The sequence below is a fragment of the Muntiacus reevesi genome, chromosome 2 (genome assembly GCF_963930625.1).
Source record: "Muntiacus reevesi chromosome 2, mMunRee1.1, whole genome shotgun sequence".
Classification (NCBI taxonomy): domain Eukaryota; kingdom Metazoa; phylum Chordata; class Mammalia; order Artiodactyla; family Cervidae; genus Muntiacus; species Muntiacus reevesi.
In genome coordinates this window covers 174,876,746-174,897,864 of record NC_089250.1, presented here as the reverse complement: position 1 = coordinate 174,897,864, position 21,119 = coordinate 174,876,746, and the positions used below count along the sequence as shown (strand labels likewise).

The 21,119-nt window shown below is 56.4% G+C and overlaps 1 protein-coding gene across 5 annotated transcripts in view; it reads left to right on the top strand.

Annotated features, from left to right (window-relative positions):
- Window positions 1-20,236, top strand: part of SNX8 (sorting nexin 8) — a 61,612-nt gene extending 41,376 nt beyond the window's left edge. For all 5 annotated transcript variants that reach the window (XM_065923688.1, XM_065923684.1, XM_065923687.1 and 2 more), the window contains 10 exons: window positions 7,449-7,639; window positions 10,580-10,697; window positions 12,326-12,447; window positions 13,989-14,069; window positions 14,893-15,053; window positions 15,582-15,714; window positions 17,613-17,681; window positions 18,370-18,519; window positions 18,731-18,880; window positions 20,074-20,236. In XM_065923688.1, the coding sequence (XP_065779760.1) occupies window positions 7,499-7,639; window positions 10,580-10,697; window positions 12,326-12,447; window positions 13,989-14,069; window positions 14,893-15,053; window positions 15,582-15,714; window positions 17,613-17,681; window positions 18,370-18,519; window positions 18,731-18,880; window positions 20,074-20,184 (1,236 nt within the window). In that variant the 5' untranslated portion in view covers window positions 7,449-7,498 and the 3' untranslated portion in view covers window positions 20,185-20,236. The remainder of the gene's footprint in view (window positions 1-7,448; window positions 7,640-10,579; window positions 10,698-12,325; window positions 12,448-13,988; window positions 14,070-14,892; window positions 15,054-15,581; window positions 15,715-17,612; window positions 17,682-18,369; window positions 18,520-18,730; window positions 18,881-20,073) is intronic.
- The last annotated feature ends 883 nt before the right edge of the window (window positions 20,237-21,119 follow it).

Sequence of the window (21,119 nt, the reverse complement as noted above, 5' to 3'; positions counted from 1 at the left end):
CATTGTTTTATTTTAATCATCAGGAAAATCATGAAGTTTTCTCTATTAAGCGTGTGTTTTTATCATATAAAATTTTAAATAGAGACCTCCTGGTGCTCTTTCAATGATCTTTCCCCCCATTAATTTAATTTTTTCCTGTTTTTTCGTTACTGCTTTCTTTTACATTAAATAAGTTTTTTTTTTCCCCCCAGTGTTCCATTTACCTTCCCACATTGTTTCGGGTATTATACTTTTGGGGGGTTATTTTCTTGGTGATTGCCATGGGAGTTATAGCTCCTGTGTTTGTAATAGGCTGCCTTGGATTAATAAGATTTGATTTCAGTAATATAGAAACCCCTTGCTTCTGTGCCCTCTCCCCTTCCTGTGCTGCTGTCATATGAATCGTTGCTTTTTCTTCTTCTTTTTTTTTTTTTTACGAATTGTTGCTTTTGTTCAGCCGCTAAGTCCTGTCTGACTCTGCAGCCCCACAGACCGCAGCACACCAGGCTCCTCTGTCCTCCATTAATCCCAGAGTTTGCTCAGATTCATGTCCGTTGAGTCAGGGATGCCGTCTCACCGTCTCGTCCGCTGCCGCCCCCTTCTCCTGGTGCCCTCCATTTCTCACAGCATCGGGGTCTTTCCTGTCTCACAGATTACTTCTGTATAACTTGTTCCCTATCAGAACAGACTTAGACTCGTTGCTTTTATACAGTTGTCTTTGAAATCGGCCAGGAAAAAGAATTGCAAATAAAGAAATATATGAGTGCTGTCTTTTATCCTTACTGATATGGTTACTGGTGTGCCTCATTAGTTCCTGGGGATTCATTTCTTTTCTTTTCTTTTTTTCCCATTTATTTTTATTAGTTGGAAGCTAATTACTTTACAGTATTGTAGTGGGTTTTGTCATACATTGACATGAATCAGCCATGGATTTACATGTGTTCCCCATCCCGCTCCCCCCTCCTGCCTCCCTCCCCATCCTATCCCTCTGGGTCTTCCCAGTGCACCAGCCCTGAGCACTTGTCTCATGCATCCAACCTGGGCTGGTGGTCTGTTTCATCCTTGATAGTATATTTGTTTTAGTGCTATTCTCTCAGAACATCCCACCCTCGCCTTCTCCCACAGAGTCCAAAAATCTGTTCTATACATCTGTGTCTCTTTTTCTGTTTCGCATATAGGGTTGTCATTACCATCTTTTAAAATTCCTTATATATGTGTTAGTATACTATATTGGTCTTTATCTTTCTGGCTTACTTCACTCTGTATAATGGGCTCCAGTTTCATCCATCTCATAAGAGCTGATTCAAATGTATTCTTTTTAACGGCTGAGTAATATTCCATGGTGTATATGTACCACAGCTTCCTTATCCATCTGTCTGCTGATGGGCATCTAGGTTGCTTCCATGTCCTGGCTATTATAAACAGTGCTGCGATGAACATTGGGGTGCACGTGTCTCTTTCAGATCTGGATTCCTCAGTGTATATGCCCAGAAGTGGGATTGCTGGGTCATATGGCAGTTCTATTTCCAGTTATTTAAGGAATCTCCACATTCGTTTCTTGTAGGGAAGAGCTGCTGGTGAGGAACCTTACCAGTTTCAGGCGTCGGGAGTGTCTCAGGATGTCCTTTGCTGTTTTGCGGGATAGTCATGCCGGGTGTGGAATTTCTGGCACTTTGACTCTGATTTCCCACCTCCCTTTGTCCTGCGTGGTTTCTGGTGAGGAGTGAGCTGTGAATCTTGAAAGGAATCCTTCATATTTGGCAAGTCATTTCCCTCCTGGTGTTCTCAAGATTTTCTCTTTGTCCACTGTGAACAGTTTATGATGCGTCTAAGCGTGAAGCCCTTTGAATTAATCCAAGTTGGAATTTTTTGAGTTCTTGGATGTTTAAATCAAATTGAGCCATTATTTATTCAAGCATCTTTTCTAAACCTTCCTCCTTTTGGGATTCTTGCTAGGATTATGTTGGTATGCTTGCTGTATCCCTTGGGTCTCTGAGGAGCTATTAATTTTTCTACGTCCTTTTCTCTTCCTGTCCATCAGACTGGAGAAGATGTCAGTTGACATGTCTTCCCGATTGCTGATTCTTCCTCCTTTCCACTCATATCTGCTGTTAAGCCTCTAGTGAATTTTTTATTTCTTATTGAACTTTCTAGCTCCAGAATTTTTATCTTTTTCTCTTCTATAATTTCTGATTTTTTTTTTTTTAATATTCCCTGTTGGTGAGGTGTTGTTCTCATGCTTTTCTTTAGTTCTTTAGAGGTGGTTCCCTTAGTCCTCTGAACATATTTTAAATAGCAGATGTCAGGTCTTTCATAGTTCCAGCACCTGGGTTTTTCAAGGACAGTTTCTGTCGATTATGTGTCCCGTCTCCTCTCCCCGTGTTTGGCCCTACTTTCTTCTTTCTTTGCGTGTCTTAGAAGCTCTCGTTGAAAACTGGATACTTTAAATAACGGAGCATCTCTGGCGTGAGCGTCCTGCGGCTGCCATGAGAGAGTGCAGACCGGCACTGAAACAGCTGGCCTGAAACAGCTCTGGGGGCCGGAAGCTGGAGGTCAGGATGTTGGCTGGGTCTTCTGCTCTGAGCCCTCCTGGGGAGGATCCTTCTCTGCCCGTCTGGCTCCTGGGGGAGGCCGGCCAGCAGGTGTCCCTGGGCCTGCAGCCGCCCTGCCTGTGTTGCCACGTGGCCTCCTGGCTGTGTGTTCGTGGCTTCGTAGTCTCTCCCTCTTTTAGGAGCTGCGGTCACTGGGCGAAGGCCCAGCCTACTGCTCTGTGACCTCACTGTGACTTAACTCATTATTGCGTCAGTAGCTGTGCTCTGGGTTGTCGCAAGCCTTTGGTCACTTTCCAGTGTTCTGAGAAAGCAGATTCTGACGATTGTTGCCTTTGTCCTCATTGCTTTTGTGGAGCAGAGGGTTTTTGGAGATCCTGACTCTGCCTTTCTTGCCGATGTCATCTGCATTTTATGGGCTTCCCTGGTGGCTCAGATGGTAAAGAATTGGCCTGCAGTGCAGGAGACCTGGGTGCTATTCCTGGGTTGGGAAGATGCCCTGGAGGAGGGAAGGGCTTCCCACTGCAGTATTCTTGCCTGGAGAGTGCCACGGACAGAGGAGTCTGGTGGGCGGCAGTCCATGGGGTCACAGAGGAGTCGGACACGACCGAGGGACACAGGCGCACACTCTGCCTCTCCTGCTGATCTCACCTGCCTCTTATACATAAAGACTTTATGCAGTTACTGTTTACATGCCAGCAGTTTGCTCATTTAAAGCGTGTAACACAGTGGTCTTTAGTGTATTTCCCGCCGTGCAACCATCAGCACAGTCGGTTTCAGAGCATTTCCTCAGCCCTGGAAGACACCCATTCTTCCTCAGCAGCCATCCCCACCGCCACCCCCTCACCCCCCATCCCCCCAGACCCCCAGCCCTACGGAAGCACCACGCTGCTGTCTGTTTCTGCACATTTACGTGTTTTGGTGTTTCATGTAGATGGAGTCATCTGACATGTGGTCTTTCATGACTGGCTTCTTTCCACTTGCTATCTATCCTGTGTTCAAGGTTCATCCATTAGTTGTGTCTGACTCTGTGACCCTATTATGGATGGTAGCCCGCCAGGCTCCTCGGTGCGTGGGATTCCCCAGACAGGTCCTGGGCTGGGTTGTTACTTCCTCCTCCATTGTGTGCGTGCACCACTTTTGTTTATCCATTCTGCTGATGGACATTTGGATTCTTCCTCTTTGGCTGTTACAAACAATGCCTCTGTGGACATTTGTCTACAGGTCTTGTGGACACACATTTTTGTTTGCCCTGAGTGTGTACCTAGGAGTGAAATTGCAGGGTCATATAGTAACTCTGTTGCTAACATTCTGAGGAGCTGCCAGGCCGCTTTTGAAGGCAGCTGCACCATTCCCACACGTGCAGAGTGCGCGAGGGGTCTCCACATCCTCCCCAACACTCATTGTAAGCTTGTTTTTCTTTGTAAATTAGAGGTGGCGTCAGGCGTCGGGCTGTGATGGTTCACTGTGCTGAGGCTCTTCTCGTGCATGTCCTGGCCATTGGTACATCTTTGGAGAAATGTCTATTGCAGACCCTCTGCTGGTTTTTAAATTGCATCATTTGTGCTTTAACTGAGTTGTAAGGTTTTTTTTTTTTTTGTATATTCCAGATCCAAGCCTTTTATTAGATATATTATTTGCAGGTATTTTCTCTGATAAAAAGATTCTCCATTACTTTTTTAGCTTTATTGTTTACTGTTTTCCCACACATTCTTTGCTCTAGTTGAAGATTTTGCTTTGTTTCAGAGTGTTGGTTTTCCCTCCTAGAAATACAGTAAATAACAGTAAAGAGTCACTCCGTGAACGTTCCTTGAGCCCCTATTGTGTGCCAGACCCCCCGACCCCCTGATGCCCAGAAGCCCATGAGTACAGAGTGAGGCGATCCCCGCTCTCCTGGGTTTGCCAGGGCACTTTCAGGGTAACCATGGCCTGACTTCATTCTCCCTTGAGTTTGGATGTTTATAGGTTGTGCCTGGCAGTGGTGGACACTCATGGCCGTTTGCTGTGTGGACGAATTAATGAGCTCAGGGACCCTGTCTTATTCATCACCATGTTCCCTTGAGCTGGTGCTTAAGAAATGCTTGCTGTCTCCTTGAGGGTTCTTGTGGTCCCCAAGGAGACTGTGTAAACACAGTTTTAAGGCCCTCAAAGTGTTTTTCCTTGGAAAGGGGCTGGGCTCCTGAGATGACTTGGGAGAATAGGTGCCTTCTACAGCTGTGGTCTCCACATGTTTTTAACCATTAAGGCACTGGGGATTCATTGTTGGGGACAGCCCCCCATATATATACTTCATGTACACACACTCATGTATACACAGTCATATATGCATGCGCACATATTTACTCATACATGTACGTATACACACAAATACACACATACTGTGTGTACTGTATTCACACTCCCGTATTCACATGTGCATATACACGCGCTCATGCACACAGTCATGCACACATGTGCAGATACTCACACACTTGTACACACACACTCCTATACTCACATATGCATATACATGCACTCATGCACACAGTCGTGCATGCATGTGCACACACTTACTCACACACTTGTACACACACACTCCCGTATTCACATGTGCGTATACATGCACTCATGCACACAGTCATGCACACATGTGCACACACTTACTCACACACTTGTACACACACACTCCTATACTCACATGTGCGTATACATGCACTCATGCACAGTCATGCATGCATGTGCACATACTCACACACTTGTACACACACACTCCTATACTCACATGTGCGTATACACGCACTCATGCACACACAGTCATGCATACATGTGCACACACTCACACACTTGTGCACACACACTCCCGTATTCACATGTGCATATACACGCACCATGCACACACAGTCATGCATACATGTGCACACACTCACACACTTATACACACACACTCCTATACTCACATGTGCGTATACATGCACTCATGCACACAGTCATGCACACATGTGCACATACTCACACACTTGTACACACACACTCCTATACTCACATGTGGATATACACGCACTCATGCACATAGTCGTACATGCATGTGCACACGTGTACATATATGCTTATAAACACACACCTCTCACATTCACACGCACACACACATGCACTCTTGCACACAGCCATACATGTATGTGCACATGTTCATGTATATTCAAACACTTATACACACATACACACATGCATATGCACACACGCCTCGTATTTCTATGTACACCACATGCACATATACTCATACATATACACACCCAGACACCCACACACATTGCATATGTGTGCACACGTACATTTGCACACTCGCACACACATTTACACACTTTGCACACAGTGACACTTTTACACACACTCGCACACACATTTACACACATTGACACTACACACACCTGCACACTCGCGTGCACACTTGCATGCTCGCACACACATTTGCATACGCTTACACATTTGCACACTCGCACGCACATTCACACGCACACACAACTACACATGAATATTTTAGTGAGTTGCGTGTGTGCTCTTCTGTTATATGCTGCTGCTGCTGTAGTTCAGTCTCTCAGTCGCGTCCGACTCTCTGTGACCCCATGGACTGTAGCCCACCAGGCTCCTCTGTCCATGGGGTTCTCCAGGTAAGCATACTGGGGACTTTATTCCTCCTCTAGGAGATCTTCCTGACCCAGGGATCGAACCTGCATCTCCTGCATTGTAGGCAGATTCTTTACTACTGAGCCACCAGGGACTCCGTCTATGTGCGTTAGTGTAATCTAAAGAGGAAGAGATAGAAAATACTAGTGAGTTGCTAACACTGTCTTCCTGCTCCTGGTGGGTTATTGGGGCCCTGGAAGTCTCTGCCCTCCCTGGGGAGCTCCGTGCCTTAGAGCAGGCAGTATTGAGCTTTTGTGTGGAGTTTTGAGGCCCTTGGGGGTTCCTGCGTACACTTTAAGCCCTTGTTTTCTTTCTTAATCTTTAAGGTCAATTCAAGGCTGCTGTATTTTGAATCCTAAAATGCTAAGTGATTTCACAGATGGAAATAACCCTAATAATTCTGTATGAGAATGTAAACCAGAATCTTGCATTGAAAAAGTCAGTCCTATGAAGTGATACAGCCACACTGCTGAAGATTGAGAAGATGGAGAAATACAGTTTGTTCTGTTTATTTACAGCAGTGTTTCCAGGAAAAAGAGCTTTCCCCCGGAGGGACACCTTAACCTTTATTCTTTTTTCTTAACTGAAAAGAATGTTTTTCTCTTAAAGTTCTAAACTCTTTGTACTAAAAACCAAACTGACCTTTTAACAGGGTTTTCTTGTTTGTTTGCTGGCAGCTTGTTGGACATAAAACCTCTGATTTGTCTTTGCCTGTCCTGTGAATGGCACGTGGGTGACTTCTCGTGTCTAAGGAAGGCGGGGTGTTAGGGCTCAGTGCTTTGGTTTGTATAAGCAGGAGCCCAACTCAGGGGCACCGGGCTAAAGCAGACATGCCGGTTTTCACACATTAGGGTGACTGGGCTGGCAAGAAGGCAGCGTGCATTGATTGTGGAAGCACCTGCTCATGGAGAAATGGGGCCTGTTTCTTATCTTTTATCCCTTTATTTGACCCCGGAGAAAAGGAAAAACCTTGTTTTTTGCATGTAGCTTGCAAACATGCCACTCCTTTTCCTCTGTCCAGGTGGAAAACTAGACCTGCCCGGTCCTGGATGTGGGGGTGTACGTGCTGACTCACGGCCTGCTGGTTTATGAGGGGAGGATGTGGCCCCGAGTGGACGCCCGGCTTGAATGAATGAGCCAGACCTGGGCCAGGACCGGGCTTGGTCGGGTGACGTGGCTGGGGTCCACGTGCTGAGCCAGCAGGCGGGGGCGGTGGGGCGGCCTCCAGGCTGAGCCGCGGTGCTCACCTTCTCTCCGCAGACTCGCCAGTGCCCCTGGTCAGCGAGCCCAGGGCCCCAGACGCCGGTCGGATGCAGGTGCCACCGGGGAACCCGCTGCTGCTGTCGCTGACGCTGCAGGAGCTGCTGGCCAGGGACGCCGTGCAGGTGGAGCTCGTCCCAGAGAAGAAGGGCCTGTTCCTGAAGCATGTGGAGTATGAGGTGTCCAGCCAGGTACGTGCGGGCGTGGGGGTGGGGGGGGGGAGGTGCAGGGAAGACCCCCCCAGCACATGCCCCTGCGTCTGGCTTTGGCTCACTGCCCCTCGCTCAGGCACCCGCCCGCCCTTCTCATCCTCGGGCCCTGGGATCCTGCTTCTCGGGACACTCGGTTGGGCTCTGGCCCAGACAAGCTGGCCCTGGGTGGTCCTGCAGTGTTGGGCAGCCCCTGGGAAGTAGTGTGTGGACCCCGCACTGCAGATCAAGTGTGCGGGCGGGACTGGTGTGGGAAGCTCATCCCCAGAGGGTGCTGCATCCCCGTCAGGGGTGCCCCAAGGTCAGAGCGAGTCGGGTGCCGGACACCTGGCCCCGGGGTGGCCGTGCGCGGGCTGTCCGATGGCGTCAGCAGTGTTGATCTTTTGTCCTTTGCCTGTCATCGAGTTCAGTTGGGACGTGTTTTGATAGGAGCTTTTATTGTTTATCCTGGAGATAAAGTCATTGGTGAACTAAGAGCACGTGTGTGTGTGTGTGTGTGTGTGTGTGTGGTGGGGGGAGCAGGGGGTATCTCGTAGGGTCAGAGTGGCCCCCCCAGCGCTGAGAGCCAGCCGGGTTACAGACTCGGGTCGCAGCCCTGGAGGGCTCAGGTCAGGGGAGTGTCACGATCATCATCCAGGCGGAAAGGCATGTGGGCACGTGGGAGCAAGTTCCCCATGGCGGATGGCTGTTCCGTGGAAGTTAAAAGGATTGCAGCATTTTTGCCTCACTGTGTTTTGAAGCCACGATGAGGGGAGCCTGGAACTAAACTTTGCTCTGACACTGGTCAGCGCCGCTGCCGAGGGAGGCGGCTGAGGTCAGTGAGGGAAGGAGGCCCTCCCTTGTTTCGAGAACAGCGTCGCTGGCAGGCACCACCGCCGCCTGGCATCTGCGGCCGCAGCAGGGCTGAAGGCGACAGCGCCGCCTCGGGGGCCGCGTCACCCGGGGGCCGGGCACCTGCGTGCGTGACTCACCTCCCTACTAGGACAGCGGCCTTGTCTTCGGTCTCACTTAACGGCCTGTTTCTTAGGTCAGTCGATGACCTCACGGTGAGGAGGTCATTTTCAGGAGGAGGCTGATCTGCTCAGGTTGCCTCCTGAAGTGTGGGCGAGGGGGTGAGCCTGCTGAGGATGGGGCCTCGGGGCTGGAGCTGGGGGGCTCACCAGGCTGCGCCCCCTGCTTGCACACCTGGTGGAGTCGTGGTCAGTGCAGACGTGGCATTGGGCCCGGCAGGTGGCACAGGCAACCGCCTGGTCGCCTCTGTGCACGTTACAGCCTAAGGGTTCTCATCGTTCAGTCGCTCAGTCGTGTCTGGCTCTTCGTGACCCCCTGGCCTGCAGCACGCCAGGCTTTCTTGTCCTTCACTGTCTCCCGGAGCTTGCTCAAGCTCATGTCCATTGAGTTGGTGATGCCATCCAACCATCTCATCCTCTGTCGTCCCCTTCTCCTCTCACGTTCAGTCTTTCTCAGCATCAGGGTCTTTTCCAATGAGTCGTCTCTTCTCATTAGGTGACCCAAGTATTGCAGCTTCAGCTTCAGCATCAGTTCTTCCGATGAATATTCAGGGTTGATTTCTTTTAGGATTGGTGGATTTGATCTCCTTGCAGTTCAAGGGGACTCTCAAAAAGTCTTCTCCAGCACCACAGTTCAAAAACATCAGTTCTTCAGCGCTCAGCCTTCATTATGGTCCAGCTCTCACATCCATACATGACTACTGGAAAAACCATAACTTTGACCAGATGGACTTTTGTTGGTAAAGTGATGTCTGCTTTTTAATATGCTGTCTAGGTTGGTCATAGTTTTTCTTCCAAAGAGCAAGTGGCTTTTAATTTCATGGCTGCAGTCACCATCTGCAGTGATTTTGAAGCCCAAGAAAATAAAATCCATCACCGCTTCACTTTTCCCCTTCTGTTAAGGGTTCAAAAAGTTGAATGTGTTTTTCGGTTCACAGCAGGATTGAGGGGAAGGAACAGAGTTCCTGTGTTCCCCACCCCCAGTGAGCACCCCCACCAGATGGAGCGTTTGTTCCAGCTGGTGAACCCGCGCGGATGCGTGCTTGTCACGCAGAGTCCCCGTTCACCCGAGAGTCGCTCCTGCTGTTGGGCGTCCTCAGGGCGTGGCCCACTGCTGTCGCCTGTCTGCCCGGAAGGCCCCTGTGTTCCGTCCTTCGAGCTCCAGCCCCGCCCCGACCCCGGACACTGCTGGCCTCTCACTGGCCCCACAGCTGTGTCTCTTCCTGGCCTCACACGGCGTGTCACCGTCTCAGACGTCTTCCCCTCTCGGTGACGTTACTCAGCAATTACGGTAACGTACTGAGTCTCAGTGGTCGCTGCTCGCGCCTGGGTCTCGTGTGAATGCTTACTCTCGACCCCGATGAGGTTACTCGGGTCGGGGTGCTTGTCCTCTGGAGCCTGCGGGTTTTTCACGGGCGGGCTCCCAGTGGAATGTGTTGACGGTTTCGTCTGAGTCACGAGTCTCCCGTGTCTCAGTCTTGGTGCTCAGCGTTTGCGCTGCTTCTAGGCAGTCGGGTCTCTTTCAGGAGGCGGCTTGTGTTAGCGCTGTTTGAGAGTGCATGCTGAGGACAGACCCTGAACGCTATCCTCACCTGAAACCCACAGATGGGAGATACTGCCGTGTGGCTGAAAACGCCTATAAAGAGGCTCATGTCTTACGGAAGATCCAGAGCAATAGGGGGCTAATTAAGGGCGCAGTCAGAGCTGTGCGGCATGTAAAGGTTGTGTCTCCGTCCGGTGAGGACGTGTGGGATTCCCCGCTTAGGGAAGGCCTGGTGAGCACGTAGGGCCTTTCATCGTGTTATTTCCCTGGGTCCTGTTCAGTGGCGGGAAGAGCAGGCCAGGGGCAGTGGTGAAGGTGAAGGTGTGGGTGTCTGGCAAGGACTCTGAGCTCTGCGCCCACTTCCCGCAGCGCTTCAAGTCCTGCGTGTACCGCCGCTACAACGATTTCGTGGTCTTCCATGAGACGCTGCTGCACAAGTTCCCGTACCGCATGGTCCCGGCCCTGCCGCCCAAGAGGATGCTGGGAGGTAACGCTGGTGTGCTGGGGCCCGGGGCCGCGGGGCGTGCGGGGACCGCGAAAGCGGGGTCGTTCTCAGCCTTTGTGAACGTGCAGCCTTCGCAGATGGGACCCCGGGGGCCTTCACGGGGATATCCTAGTCCAGTGTCTTCCAGTGATTTAGAGTTTTAATACTTTGTTTGGCCATGCTGTGTGGCATGTGGCATCTTAGCTCTCCCACCAGGGATCGAACCATGCTCCTGAAGTGGAAACTCGGGATCTTAACCACTGGATTGCCAGAGAATTACCCCAAGTAATACTTTAAATACCGTTTTCATGGAGGAGGAAATGGCAACCCACTCCAGTATTCTTGCCTGGAAAATTGCATGGACAGAGGAGCCTGGCGGGCTACAGTTCACAGGGTCACAAAGAGTCAGACACGACTGGGCATGCATGCACACAATACGTAATATATAATTTATACTGCTGTGTGAAGCAAAGATCTTTTTCAAAATGTTATAACTAAGATCATGGCATCTGGTCCCATCACTTCATGGGAAATAGATGGGGAAACAGTGGAAACAGTGTCAGACTTTATTTTTTTGGGCTCCAAAATCACTGCAGATGGTGACTGCAGCCATGAAATTAAAAAAGACGCTTACTCCTTGGAAGGAAAGTTATGACCAACCTAGACAGCATATTAAAAAGCAGAGACATTACTTTGCCAACAAAGGTCCGTCTGGTCAAGGCTATGATTTTTCCAGTGGTCATGTGTGGATATGAGAGTTGGATTGTGAAGAAAGCTGAGCGCTGCAGAATTGATGCTTTTGAACTATGGTGTTGGAGAAGACTCTTGAGAGTCCCTTGGACTGCAAGGAGATCCAACCAGTCCATCCTAAAGGAGATCAGTCCTGGGTGTTCATTGGAAGGATTGATGCTGGAGCTGAAACTCCAGTACTTTGGTCACCTGATGTGAAGAGCTGACTCCTTGGAAAAGACCCTGATACTGGGAGGGATGGGGGCAGGAGGAGAAGGGGACGACAGAGGATGAGATGGCTGGATGGCATCACTGACTCGATGGACATGAGTTTGAGTAAACTCCGGGAGTTGGTGATGGACAGGGAGGCCTGGTATGCTGCGATTCATGGGGTCGCAAAGAATCGCACACGACTGAGTGACTGAACTGAACTGAGTTGAAAGTAAAAAAAAAACACACCGTTTTCACTTGTGGTCAGGTTGAAATACCCTCAGTGTGTGGTCGTACGCGTTTACTTTTTCCCCCTCCCTCAAAGTGAAAACACTTAACCCAAATGAGGCAGCTTGCGCTTGGATCCATGAGATATTGTTCATGGAGACCGCAGGAGGGGGTTGCAGCAGCGTCTGTAGGCCCTGTGGTGAGCGGTCAGACACTGCTGGCTAATGCCGGCAGGCTCTGGTTTTCCTGGGTTTCCTCGCAGATACCTGGCCCAGGTATGTCCCTGGGGGCAGGGCGTGGGGTCCGGGGGGGCCCCCGGGCCTTTTCCCGCAGCCTGTGGTCTGTGTCTGGTGCCTCCGGCTGGAAGTGTGGCTGGGGGGCCCTCTGTGCGGGAGGCGCTGGGCCCTGAGCGCCAGCCTGGGGGCGGTGCTCCGGGCCCGCGGTCACCCGCGTCCTGCCCCCAGCCGACAGGGAGTTCATCGAGGCCCGGAGGCGAGCGCTGAAGCGCTTCATCAACCTGGTGGCCCGGCACCCGCCCTTCTCCGAGGACGTGATCCTCAAGCTGTTCCTGTCCTTCAGCGGCCCCGTGAGTACCGGGGGGCCTGGGGAGGTATTCTGAGGCGGCCCGGCTTTCGTTCGTTCTCGCCGCTAACTCCCTGGTTCGGCCCGACTCGTTCTATTTGCTGGGGCAGCCCTGGGCAGGGCTGTCTCCCGGGCGCGTGGGAGGCGTCTGCTCTGGCCTGTGGGAGGGCCGGGGGAGGAGCCCAGGCTTCTTGGCACGCCCTGAGGTTTGAAGCTGCTCCGCAGGGGGGGGCTCCGCGGTTGAGGGGCTCCTGCGTGGAGGTGTGTGCACTTAGGGAAGGCCGGGGTGGACTCGGTGCGGTTCGCAGAGCTGCGGGTGGACGTGTGTCCCGGGCGGCGTGGGCTCTGCGTGCCCGCGACTCTGGGGAGGCGTCGGGGCGGCTGTGTCCCCCTCCAACTGCCGTCGGCCCATACCCCTGCTCCCAGTGGAGGAGGCGCTGCTGTGATGGCCCCCCGTGCCAGGCCCGAGTGCTTCTCTAGCACCGGGGGTTCGCCATGGACCCTCTCCTCGTGGGCATGGGCAGAGGGGGCCCCGCGGAGGACTCCCCGCACTGGAGTGGACGGCACGGCCACGGGCCCAGAGCCACGGAGGCGGATTCCCCACGCGCCTGGCCTCCCCTCTTAGTGCACACTCCCCGAGGCCAGAGGGGCCTTTGACCCTAGAGATCCGGCGGCCTCCCTTCTGGGGTGCCTGTCCCTCAGCCCCTTTTGTGGGACCTGTTCCAGATGTTCAGGATGTGTTTGCTGTGGTCTCCTGCCCCTGAGCGGGCAGGGTGGGCCTTTTGAACCCTGGGACTGGAACGGGGATCTTGATTGCCAGGAGGAAAGTGCTGGGAGGTGAGAGCCACGGGGCTCAGGGCAGAGGGAGGGGAGCCGGGGAGGCCAGGCGACCCCGTGCTCCTGCAGACGGGTGTCCCCCGGACCTCTGTGGCACCGTGTGCGTCTCCGGTGAAGGAGCTCTGCTCTGACACGCTGTTCTTCCTGCACCTGCACACTACCGTGTGTTGGGGTCTCTGCCTGTGTTTGTTCTGTGGCTCTTCGTGGGGGCTTGTCTGAAGGCTGGGTGTTACCAGGGAGGCCCCCTTCCGTGGGCAGAGCGCGGAGCCAGGGCGCGGGACGCCCAGGGCTGTCCTTTCTCTGCCCATCAGCTTTGCTCAGGCTCTGGGCCTGGTCCGTGGGTCTGCTCAGAGGAGGAAGAAGCTTCAGTGTCTGAGCCCCACGTGGGGCCTTCCTGGGCCTGGTGGTCTCGCGTCTCTCTCCACTCTCTGGCCCCTGGTCCGCGGGTGCACTTTGTTTTTCTGGAGAGAGGGCTCCTCTCCAGAGCTGCCGTTTGCAGTGCTGTTGTGAACTTGGGCTTTGCCACATCTGGAAGACCAGCCTCCCGAAAGGTCAAGGCCAATGGGGGAAACAGTGGAGCAGGAGACAGGCAGAGAGACACTGCTGTCTCAGAGGGACTGGGTCCTGCCTTCCAGCGACACGGATGGTCTCCTGCCCACCTCTCTGCGGCCGGCTGAGGGTCAAGGGTTTCTGTCTCCCCCCTTGCAGGACGTGCAGAACAAGTTGAAGGAATCTGCTCAGTGCGTGGGAGACGAGTTCATGAACTGCAAGCTGGCGGCTCGGGCCAAGGTACTTACCTGATTCTGATGCTCACTCCCCCCAGAGCAGCAGCAGGGCTCACAGTCAGTCAGTTCTCTGAGCGCCAGACGTCATTCTGAGATGTGTCGCGTGTTTTCCTCACCTAACCCTTGTTTCAGTTGATCTGAAGCACAGTGGGTGCCAGGCCCATTTTACAGATGGGGAAATGGAGGCTGCCATTGGCCAAGGTCCCAGATGTCTCGGCAGCTGAGCCTGTGTGTGACTCAGCTCCCTCTGACCACAGCGCCCGGCCGCAGGCCCTCGCACCGTGCCCCCAGGCCTTCCGTGACTCAGATGGACGTGCCCTTGGTCGTCTGCTCTTTGGAAGGAAGGGAATTGATGGTTGCACTGGTTTACCTTTAAATTTAGTTCATCCTTTTCTCAAAAGGATGACAGTAGCTATTTGGTAGCTTTTTTCATGATTCTTTCTTAAGCCACTTCTCCAGACATTACCTTCATTTTATTCCCTAAACTTTTTGTTTTCCAAGCACTGCGTAGTTAATATTAGTTAGTGTTAATGGGTAGTTAATGTTAAAGTTGGTGAGAAATTAGTCTTGGGGAATAAATGAGGGAACCTGGAGGCCTGCCTGGTGCAGTCAGGAAGCACGCCCGTCCTGTTGGGCCTGAGGACTGTTTTTTGCGGTGGGCACGCGGCGCTGGCTTCTCTTTTCCTTTTGGATGAGAGGGGAGGTCTGGGGTGGGTTCCTGGGCTGACTGCTGGGTGACCTGGGCCTGGGGTCTGGGCTTGGCTGCCTGCTGGGCGGACGGAGCTGCTTCCTCTCCCGTCGACTGTCCCCGCCTCCCACCCCATCAGGACTTCCTCCCGGCCGACATCCAGACGCAGTTCGCCATGAGCCGGGAGCTGATTCGAAACATCTACAACAGCTTTCACAAGCTCCGCGATCGGGCCGAGCGGATGGTGTCGCGGGCCATCGACAACGCTGCCGACCTTCTCATATTCGGGAAGGAGCTGAGGCAGGTGCCCTGGTGGGCTCCTTGTGGGGAGGGGTCTTAGACTTGGGTGGCAGGCTTGGAGGAGCAAGCGCGTTTACTGTGATGACCCTCATTCCGACCCGTTCACCCCAAGAGGGAAGGAAAGGGCCGGGGAGACGGGACATCATACTTAGAAGAAAGAACAATGGTGGAGAGTGTGGGCAGAACATCCGGTCCTAGACTTAGGCTCCCTCCCCTCAGCCTGAGAAGAGGCGTTTGGAGGGGCCAGGCCTCCAGCCAGCGCCACGCCCCCCCGCCCCCCCTCCCGTGGCTCTCCCCGGAACCGCGTGCCTCCAGCCTGGGTCTCACCGACGTGGTTCAGATCTCCGAGGGCAGAAGTCCCACCTTTCTCACAGACGCCGCGGGTGGCTGCTCTTTGAGCAGTGGGGGTATGGGTTAGGAGATGTGCAGGGCACCCTGGGGGGGGCGTGGTGTCGGGAAGTGGGGTGTCGCGTTGGCTGCCCGCCCGGCTTCCGGGCCTGCGTGTCTGAATGTCTTCTCTTCCCTCAGTGCTCTGGGGTCCGACACGACCCCGCTCCCCTCCTGGGCCTCACTGAACAGCGGCACGTGGGGGTCCCTCAAACAGGCGCTGAAAGGCCTGTCGGTGGAGTTCGCGCTGCTGGCTGACAAGGCCGCGCAGCAGGTGAGTGGGCGCCTGTCCCCAAGGACGTCTGAGCCGCGGTGCGCGGGGCGTCTCCTCCTGGGGGCCGTCAGGGCTGTGAGGCCTGCGTGAGGGCGCCGCGGCTGCCGGCCGGCCCTGCACACCCCCGTCTGTCCCCCGTGGCTCCCAGGAGATCTTCACGCTCTTGAGGCTTGCTGATGCCGGGGACGCACTGGGTCCTGGTCCCGGAGAGCCGACTTTGCTGAGGCTGTGAGGTCTGCCCTGACCTTGAAGCTGTAACCTGGCACTTGCCAGGGCGTCCTGAGCGCACAGGCAGCCCCTGTTTTGCTCGCCTGGTCAGGTAGCATTCGGCCACTTGATGACTCATCGGGGCAACCGGGCTCCCAGCACCCCAGAGGCCCCACCCAGGTCTCACCCTGGACGCCCAGATAGCCTCAAGAAGCACTTCTGTTCTGCGGGCAGCGTTACTTGTATAATAGAAGTCTGCAGAGAATCTTGTCGCTGGGGATTAACTTTCAGTCAGAGGGAAAAGAGAGGTCCATCTGGGTGCTCTTAGGCTATAAAACTGTTACATAAGTTTAGGGGTGAGAGCGTGCTTCCTGGCTCTTGGGGAAATGGGCTTTAGGCTGCTGGTGGGTGGTTTTCAATGCACTGAAATGCTGTCCCCGTGGAGGCCTTGCTGCCCGGCAGAGGCCCGAAGCTCCGTAGTAGTGAGTCAGCAATGGGCAGATGTGGGGGTTTTCAGGCTCCAGGTGCATGCTCAGCGGCCCACACAGCTCTGAGTGTTGGAACGGGAATCTAACCGCATTCCTGGTGTGGAAAGTCCTCGGTTTTCTTCCTCCGCGGTCGCCCTGCCTATGGGTTCTCTTTGGAAACTGAGTGACGGGCGATGTCCGCGTCTCCTGGAGTTGGCGCTGGGCTGGCCCATCTCTGGGTCTGAGGGGGAACAGAGAGCGTGGTGTCAGAGGGCTGGCCGGGTATAGACGGGGCGAGCCCAGGCAGCCTGCTCTCTGCGCTGGCCCGAGTCTCACGCAGGGACCTCACCCTGCACTCGTCCCCAGGTCCTTTCTCCACGATTAGAAACGAGAGGGCTGGACCAGCTGGGGACAGCTTTTCATTTAAGCTTCGACCCTCTACTGAGAGCTCAGTCTGTAAAGCCTGCGAGGGGAGCTGGGACCCAGGCCCTGGCCCACAGCCCCTCTCGGACAGGTTTCCTGGGAGGGGGTGCACACAGCAGGTGGGAGCCCCGGACTCAGGGTCTCCTCTGACCCGGAAGTGGATGTGGTTTCTGCCCCGAGGAGAGGGGGCGTGTGGCCCCCGATGGGGTGCGGTTTGTAGTCTGCCTCTGAGCTTCTCGGATTCCTCACACGCCATCGTGTCTGCACGGGTGCAGTTTCCTGAACATTCCTCAGTGTCTTTGGTGGTTTCTGTGTTGGAATAAAATCAGTTCAGTGTTAACTGGTTTAGATTGGAGAGGTGGCCCATTAGGACTGTCACCGTCAGGGCCAGGGTTCCATCTCACGCCTCCTGTGCAAGCGAAGACCTTGGAGGGCTCGTTCTCAATTCTGTTTTATTGTGTCCTGGTTTTATTCTCCCCAGACCAGCTGGGAGGCCTGATAACTGTGTCCCAGCCAGATAGGTGAGACTCAAGGCGGGGTTTCTTCCGCAGTGACCGGTTTTTTTGAAGGCACGTGTGCTGGTGGTTTAGGGTCTTGCAAAGCATCGGGACCAGAACGGGACTTGGTAGCGACTGTTGTGTGTAGGAGGCACCCCTGCCACACACGCGGGGAGGAGCCTCCATTCTCTGTGTCCCCTGCCAGTCAGGAGGGCAGGGCACCTGCATGGCCGAGCCCGTGGCCTCGGCTCGACTCCGGCCATGTGCTCGGGCGGTGTTGGCCCACCCGCCCCGTGTCTTCCAGGGCAAACAGGAGGAGAACGATGTGGTGGAAAAGCTGAACCTCTTCCTGGACTTGCTGCAGTCCTACAAAGTGAGTCTCAGAGCTGCTTGAAAATATCCTGTGACCTTTCAAGGGCGTGGCTCTGGGGGGTGGGGCAAGAGCCTGAGGTCAGGGCTGCGGAGGATGGAGGGGTCTCCTGCAGGCTGCCCCTGGGGGGTGTGGCTCCAGTGTGCAGACAGGCGGAACGAGGTTGCTGGCAGTCAGACCTCAGCTCGGGGCTGGGGCGCCTTGCTGATCTTTGGTGGTGGGCTGACTCCCTGTGAGGCCTTGGTGCTGACCTCAGGGTGCTGCCCCGGCCCTGGTGGGGAAGGTTCTAGAAGGAATCCTGGGGTGGCGGCCGGGTGGCCTCTGTAGCTGCGGCCTGTGATTCTGCGGCTCCTGTTCCCACAAGGCCTCTGACCGGCTTATCCTGGGGCCCCAGGGAGATGCCAGAGCGTTTTCCCTTGGGAGCCTGTCTGGTCTTGCTGCTGGCGGCATGCCAGCTTTCTGGGGACGCTCAGTTCATGGTGTGCGGTCTGGAGCCGGCCTGGTGTGCACGCATCCCTGCGGGTCCCGGGCTGTGCTGATTTGCACTGTGAGCCCCTCGCAGCGTGGCCCTGGGCGGCTCCCCTGGGCGGTCCCTCCCGTGACTACTGAGCGTGCAGAGCGGGGTGCAGGTGGGCGTCCGAGGGGGAGAGGCCCCACTGGAGGCCGGAGCCCTGACCGCCCCCGCCCCCAGGATCTGTGCGAGCGGCACGAGAAGGGCGTGCTGCACAAGCACCAGCGGGCCCTGCACAAGTACAGCCTGATGAAGCGGCAGGTGATGAGCGCCGCTGCGCAGAGCCGTGAGCCTGAGGCCGTGGAGCAGCTGGAGTCCCGCATCGTGGAGGTGCGGCCCCGCCGGGTGGGGCGGGCTGGCGGGGCCCCCATCCTCCCCGCTGTTCTGTGTGTGTGTGTGCTGGGGGTCTCCGTGAGTGGCCGGGACCCTGACGCCTGTGCCCAGTGACGGGTGCTGTGACCCAGAGGCGGGGCTCGGGCTGCCCCGGGGGGCCCACTCCCCGTTGTGCCGGGCCGGGTGCCAGGGCCTTTCTGCTCTGCAGCAGGAGAACGTGATCCAGACCATGGAGCTCCGCAACTACTTCTCGTTGTACTGCCTGCACCAGGAGACGCAGCTGGTCCACGTCTACCTGCCACTCACCTCCCACATCCTCGGGGCCTTCGTCAACTCCCAGATCCAAGGGCACAAGGAGGTGGGTCCGGGCCGGCGGGCACCCTGCTTCCTGAAGCGGCTGCCCGGCTGACCTTGACGAGTGACCTGGGTGGGTGGTGGGCGCCAGGACCTGACGTGACTCTTGGCGGATTCTGCGGTCTCCTGGTAGCCGGGGAGACCGTGAGGCCGTCCTGGTAGTTGGGGGGCGCGGGGTGGGGGGTCGGGGTCCCCGGCCTCAGGAGGAGCTGCAGGGAGGGTCAGCGGCGGGGTGCACAGATCCCGGGACAAGAGCAGAGAGGTGGGGTGTTGGTGTGAGGGGCTGGGGAGCTGTGCCCACGAGGGGACCCCGCAGCCTGAGGCAGCCCAGCCCGCGCTGTCTGCAGCCGGTTCTCGGCTTTCTCGGCGCGTTGGTGCTCACAGCGGTCCGAGGGCAGAGTTCCTGCCCACCCGTCCTGGGTGTCAGCTCTTGGCTCCAGGCATGCTCATGGCGGTGGTCTGCGTGGCCTGTGACCAGCGTAGAGCTTCCTTTGCATGTTTCCCGTAGTCCCTGGGGCCCCTGGAGTTCACTGGGGTGCCCAGGGCACCCTCGGGCACAGTTTGGGAACTGCACGTGCGGCTGAGGCAGCAGCGGGGTGCTCGGGCGGGGGCAGGGCCGCACAGTGGTCAGCACTCACAAGCGGGTCCAGGGGCCGCAGGGCGATGGGCAGAACGCGGGCACGTCGCTTGCCGCAGCGCTGTTTCTCCTCCGTGGGCGACTCAGTCCCCCGTCTCCAAACTCGGCGGCTGTGCTCACTGCACGTGCCCCGGGCCACCCTGCTCCCAGCAGCCCCTGAGCCGTCCTGCCCCAGTGCCCGTCTCAGACGGCCCCTCGCCGCCCGGCTCCCCTCCTGCCCGTGCCCACGGCCCCCGCCTGCAGGCCGCCGCAGGGCCCGGGAGCCACGGCGCGGTGCCCGGCTCGTGCCTTGTTTCTGCCTTCCTTCGGTGGACGTTGTTGCGGCCTCGCTGCAGAGCCTTTGGCGGGAGCGACCCGGTGCTGAAGTTCCCTAAAGTCCCTCACGGGGCACCTTGCATGCGTCTGCCTGTGTGCGGGGCAGAGGGAGCAGCCCCCGTGGCCCCTGGCGGTGGGGGGACTGCAGGGCAGGGGTGGGAAGCCGCTCTGGGGCCGGGGACGCGGGGTGTCCTTGTTGCGTGTCCCCCAGCTGCTCTCAGCTGGCCCGCCCCCTCCTCCCGCAGATGAGCAAGGTGTGGAACGACCTGCAGCCCAAGCTTCGCTGTCTCTTCGTGGGACCGCCCGGTGCCCCAGCCCCCCCGCGGCGCCCCCAGGACGGCCTGTCTGCTCACTAGTGCCCGGGGGCTCGGGGACAGCTCGGCGCCCTCACTAAAACCTCTTTCCGAACGGTGTGTCCCTGTTTGATTCCCTCAGTCAGTGCCCGCCCCCCACCCTGAGGGCCCACGTGTCGGGCTGATGCCCCCTGTGGGGCCGCCGGCGGGGCCGGGGATCCAGGTAGCCATGACTCCCCTCCCTCTCGGGGAGCAAGGCCGGGGCCGCCTGGGGTGTGCGCGGTGGCCGGCAGCCTGGTGGTGGGAGTGGGTCGGTCCCTGGAGCGGGTTCCCCCACGTGCCCCGGGGAGCGCCCTGGCGGCCCTGGCGTGTGTGTGCCTGCCTCCACGCTGACATCCGCGTGCCCGCTGGGCTGGGGCGGGGGAGACAGAGGGACCGCGGTGTCTGGAGGCTCAGGTGCTGGTGCCTCTGCCTTGGGTCTGTCCAGGTTCAGATGGCTGCCGTCCCGCCTTGGGCGGGCCAAGGCTGCCTGCGCAGTGGGCGCGGGCGTATCTGCTGGTGACCTCTCCTCTTCAGAGCAATGGGACCCCCTTCCAGCCTCCCTTCCGCTCGCTCCGGCCGGGCGTCTGAACCCAGTGGGGTTGTGTCCGCCTGGGACCGGGTGTTTCTGCTCTAGACCCTCGACGTGGAAGCCAGGCCTGGAACCCGCCTGCCCCCAAGCCCTCACGGCCCTCTGCTCGGGGGTTGGGGGGTGGTTGGAGCAGGGTGACTGCAGGGGAGGGCTCCTGAGGGTTTCTCGAGAACACGCGCCTGGTTTGGGGTCTGCCCTCCATCTGAGGCCCACATGTAGGGCCTGGAGGTGCTGGGGGACAGGCGGGCATCCCTGACGAGTTGACGCACGTTTGATGCAGGAGGCAGCGTGTCCCGCCCTGGCCTGGGCCCGCCACACGTGGGTCCTGCCGGTGGCTCCAGAGCAACCTTGGTGTGAGCCGACGGCC